Source organism: Penaeus japonicus, unplaced genomic scaffold, assembly GCF_977035675.1.
Source record: "Penaeus japonicus unplaced genomic scaffold, GWHDUDI00000001_assembly GWHDUDI00000009, whole genome shotgun sequence".
Classification (NCBI taxonomy): Eukaryota; Metazoa; Arthropoda; class Malacostraca; order Decapoda; family Penaeidae; genus Penaeus; species Penaeus japonicus.
In genome coordinates this window covers 44,007,858-44,012,857 of record NW_028234411.1, presented here as the reverse complement: position 1 = coordinate 44,012,857, position 5,000 = coordinate 44,007,858, and the positions used below count along the sequence as shown (strand labels likewise).

Below are 5,000 nucleotides of genomic sequence, written 5' to 3'. Positions count from 1 at the left end.
ATCTTATGTAATTAATCAAAGTTATTCTATCTTATTCATAGCTTTCTTAATGGCTCAAAATAAACTTGTTTCTTTAGATTATTAGCATAATCATTTTTGTTTACAATTACTTATACCAATGCATAAACAGGGTAAGGAAAAATAATTCATACACTGGTTGCCTGCTTTAATTTTACAATATAAAAATACAAGCACAAGAATCTTTTTTTTAATTATCCATATTCTCTGCTGTGACATGCCTATTGATCATCAAATAATAAGTCATATATGTTCACATAGAATATTCAATGATGATATAATAATAATGATAACAACAATAGCAGTAATAAGTGTAGGATTATAATATGAATGATAAAAGTCAGTGAATACAAATATAAATGTTGTACAAAAAAATCAAAGCAAATATTATTACCAGAACACTGGAATGTCATAATTATTACTTCAAACAAGCACCCATAACAATAAACTACTGATTACTTCAGACTTATCAATATGGTTTAGCTCTATGTTTCTGATGTTTAGCAACTGGTTCTTTCCTAACAACAGTTTTCTCGTCTTTCTTCCACACTCTCACTACTCCACATTCTCCAGCAGTAATGTAAGAGTCAGTGCCTTTGTGATACAAAGCTGCCCTTGTCATAAGTTGCTTTTGCTTGCTTATAAGCATGCCATGAGGCTGCAATCGCCCTGAATGGAGGTCCAGCTTCAGCAACCGAAGACAGCCTGAAGCTTCATTTTCTAGCCCAGAACCAGCAAGTATAACTGGATCCTCACCTATGTCTGGCATATCAACATTTATTAAATAACACTCCTCCTGAAGCTTTCTTCTCATGGCAGTTGTCACCTCTTCTCGAGAAAATTTGTGGAGTGGAGAAGCTTCTTTAATATCCCAATACTGCAAGGAGTGAATGTCTGTTATACCTGATAAATGCTCGCAGCGGGTATTTTGGGGCATCCACGCAAGTTTATCTACAGTCACAGAGGCATTCATGCAGTATGTGAGGGCATCATCCTCAGAGTTCTGAGAGATGTCATACACATTAAGAAGACCATCAGTAGAAGCTGTTGCAACAGTGTCTGGCTGAAACGGGTGAAACTTTACTTGAGTGATATCATCTGTATGACTTTCCCAGTAGCCACCCAGAACATCACCACCCCGTATGTCCCAGAATAATAGGAATACCCCATTCCGTACCAGTTCAGTTCCTGCACATAATATCTTTTCATTACTTGAAACATCAAATGAATTTATAGGTTTTGTTACGGCCGATTCCTCAGATTTACCAACAAACTCTTTTTCCATTCTATTGGAACGGGCATCCCATAGTTTCACAAGACCGTCACTACTACTAGTCCATATGAGGTTCTGGTTTGTTGTACTGAATTTTAACCCAGTAATACTTTTTTCGTGTGGTTTAAAGGAAAACAATTTTTGTAGGGTGCTTCCTTTCAAGACTGCTACAGACATATCTGACATGGCCACAGCCACATTGTCCCAGGTTGTGTCAGGGGCCAAATGAAGACAGTAGGTTTCCTTCTTGGCTACTGTAGCACTTGTCACTGATTCATAAGTGGACTGAAACAATCTGGATAACTCTTCTTGGGAACAAGTGTCACTGTCTGCTTGACCATCGTAATCCATACCTTTATTGTTGTTTGTCCCTGAAAAAAAGTGGTATATATTAATAGCATGTCATGGGTAGCAGCATTATAAATGATTACATACACAATGAATTATGTCAATAATTATGAAAACGATCAGTAAATAGTCTTCTCAGTGATTGCTTCATTATCTGATCAATACAAATGGCAATTGGATGTCAAAATTTCTTTTAAATTTTCTTTGCCTATTAAAGGGAAATTCCTAATTTTGATAATGTATGTTTATAATTCAGTAAGGTTGCTAAAATCTATAATAAAAGAAATGTATCAACACAAGCATCGATAATATTTACTGTGAATGGGGAAAACCAAGATATATCTACTGATAGTCAGTATTCTACTTTATCAATTATTTCAAAATAAGTTTAATACCATTTCACTTAGTTTTCAGTGTACTGTATAACATAACACTAGGAGTTACAAAATGTTGTTGTCATTGGACTACCACTTCTTGGCTGTAAAGCTTTTGCTATGAACCCTTGGCCTCCTACTTAAAATATTGGAGTATTGCCATATTTAGGGAAACACTTTTCAGCAAAAACAACAAAGTTTTTATGTAAAAAATAACTACAGAAAAAATAAAAAAAATAAAAAGAGAGAAAATATGAGCCTTTTTACCTTTTCTGAAATCATGAGATCTACTTTCTAGAAATGCCATGTCTACAGGATAAATCTATATAAAAGTTTTATTAAGCCTCTAAATGCTTAATAATAGCCATAGGAATAGCCACCTCCACACCAATGACTAGTTCTTACTATACTATCCATCCTCCCTTTTGGAATGTCTTGGTTCTGCGAGTGGACAACAATATAAACGATATATAGGTACTTTTCTGCACTGATAAGGTGAATTGCCAAGGACTGTTACCTGTCATTAATATAACTTTTGCGTAAGCCCTATGCGGTAGGTAATGTGGCAAATGGAAAATGAAAAAAAGAAAGTCAATCTAACAATTGTATAGAATCAGACTGTGGTTTGAGTAGAGATTTGTTTCTGAAGTCCAGAGGAGAAAATCCCTTGACTAGCATTAATGGCTTAATGGCTTTATGTGGTTGGGTTAGGCATGATATTCATATTCTTAATCAATACTTCTCTGGAAATAATAGGTTCCACACTGTTTGTAGAGAGAGGATGGAATAGGCTCAACTATTCAACAAGATCTGTGATAAGAATAAGAATATCTAAACCTTAACAACAGCTAAACATATCCAGTATAAAAATCTGTCTGTCAACTTCTGGAATCTAACCACAGAACAACTACTACAGGGGTAGTAGTGACCCAAGCATTTGGGTTTCAAGAACAATACCAAATATTGAAAAATTATTTTTTTTCTATATATAGCTAGAAAGCATTCTGTAAAGAATTAGTCACATACTATTTGCAGTAACTTACTAATTATTGCATGTATTTGTTTAGGGATCAAGAACAAATTAACCACACTATACATGAATATCCACCAATTCCAACTGACTGCCATGTTGTGTGCTATCTCTTTATAGTAGTTTCATTCACTGAACAAATATAGTAACGAATTGGGGACAAATTGACCAGGTAACTTTAATTTGAAAAAAATAAACATAAATAGGAAAAACACCAATCTCAAGCATATCAGAAAAAAAAGTAAAATGGCAAAGATTATCATTACCTCTACCCACAAAGTACAATCAACTACCATATCCAATATGGGATTTCAAAAATAAAACAAAATATTCTACAGATCATGTGATTTTGCAGGACTTTTCCTCTATACTATTCTACTACATATTACCCATTTATGAGTTATAACAGTTATTGAAGAATCATCTGCTTCCATTCAATTCATGGTTTCATATTGCATAAAAATAAATAAGGATAAGGATAAGCCAGATTTGCAGAGCAGTCGCTACGCCAGGCTTGTATGCAGTGACGCGAGCCCGCCTGTGCCAGCGTGTGCTGACTCGTGAGAGAATGTGCCAACAAATGTTGACCAGACAGCTAAAAATAAATGAAAACTTAAAAATAATCACCCAAATATAATGAAAACCAAGTTTAACATACCTTATTGAAATGATATGGATAGAGTGAGTCGTCAATTTTGCAGCCCAGGTCAGAGTCTAATTCAAGATTTCCCTGAAACAAATGATGAAGTGAGACAGCTGAGTCAGACTGCAGCAGGTATATTATAATTGCCTGGTCATGTTAAATTTTCTATTTGTACAATACAAAAATTTGAATTTATATTAGCTTAACTTTGCTTAGCTTATCCTTACATGAGTGAGTTAGGCTAAGATTTCAACACAAGTTTTTGTGCAATAAAAAAATAAAAAAATATATATATATGTACATAATATATATATATATATATATATATATATACATACATATATATATATATATATATATATAATATATAATATATATATATATATATATGTACATATATATATATACATATATACATATATATACATATATATATATATATATAATATATGTACATAATATATATATATATACATAATATATATATATATATATATATATATATATATATATATATATATATATATATATATATATACATACATATATATATAATTTCTTTTTTATACCATATATACAAATACAAATATAAATACATATACAAATACATATATACAAATACATATTATACATGCACGCAGGCACACATGCACACACACACATATATATGTACACGTATACATACATGTATATGTACATGCACATGTAAATGTATATATTACAAACAAATATACATACATACATGTATATTATAGTATACATGTATTGTAATCTACTTGTACATATACATATACTTGTATATTGTACATGTATATACAATAGTATAGGTACAATATACAATATTTGCATACTTTACATAAATTAATTGAATTAACAACAAAATGAAGGAATGGTGCTGAAAAGAAAGGAGATGGTGCTGTATAACATAGTAAGCTTTGTATGAACTCATATTGATCATATTACAAAAATTTTCTCATATCTATGATCTACACTTTGCTTGCTTCACCCAGAGGTATTACTAGACGGGAGTCATCCATCAAGATGACATGCCATGTCCTCCGTCCATAATCCCGTTTTCTTGGTACAGAGCATGTACACATACAACCCTTAACTTTATACATCCTTGATAATATTCTGTAGTGATTACTTTAACTTTAGATCACAAGGCAGTACTACGTTCGGGTAAAAAGCTTGTGAAATCATAATGATTCCATACAGCCGCTGGCGTAAGTTGCTAAGGGAAGTCAAAGTGTTTCCTGTTCCCCGTATGGATAGTATTCTATCCTACACCTCCTGATTCCGGTTTCAGGTGCT

General features: G+C 32.5%; 1 protein-coding gene across 2 annotated transcripts in view; it reads right to left on the bottom strand.

Annotated features, from left to right (window-relative positions):
* Positions 1 to 149: 149 nt before the first annotated feature.
* Positions 150 to 5,000, bottom strand: part of LOC122246298 (WD repeat-containing protein 89) — a 5,463-nt gene continuing 612 nt past the window's right edge. The window contains exons 2-3 of one of the 2 annotated variants that reach the window (XM_086540140.1): positions 3,702 to 3,773; positions 150 to 1,662 (exon numbers count right to left, since the gene is read on the bottom strand). In XM_086540140.1, the coding sequence (XP_086396266.1) occupies positions 488 to 1,642 (1,155 nt within the window). In that variant the 5' untranslated portion in view covers positions 1,643 to 1,662; positions 3,702 to 3,773 and the 3' untranslated portion in view covers positions 150 to 487. The remainder of the gene's footprint in view (positions 1,663 to 3,701; positions 3,774 to 5,000) is intronic. The other variant, XM_086540141.1, reaches the window with a different exon arrangement.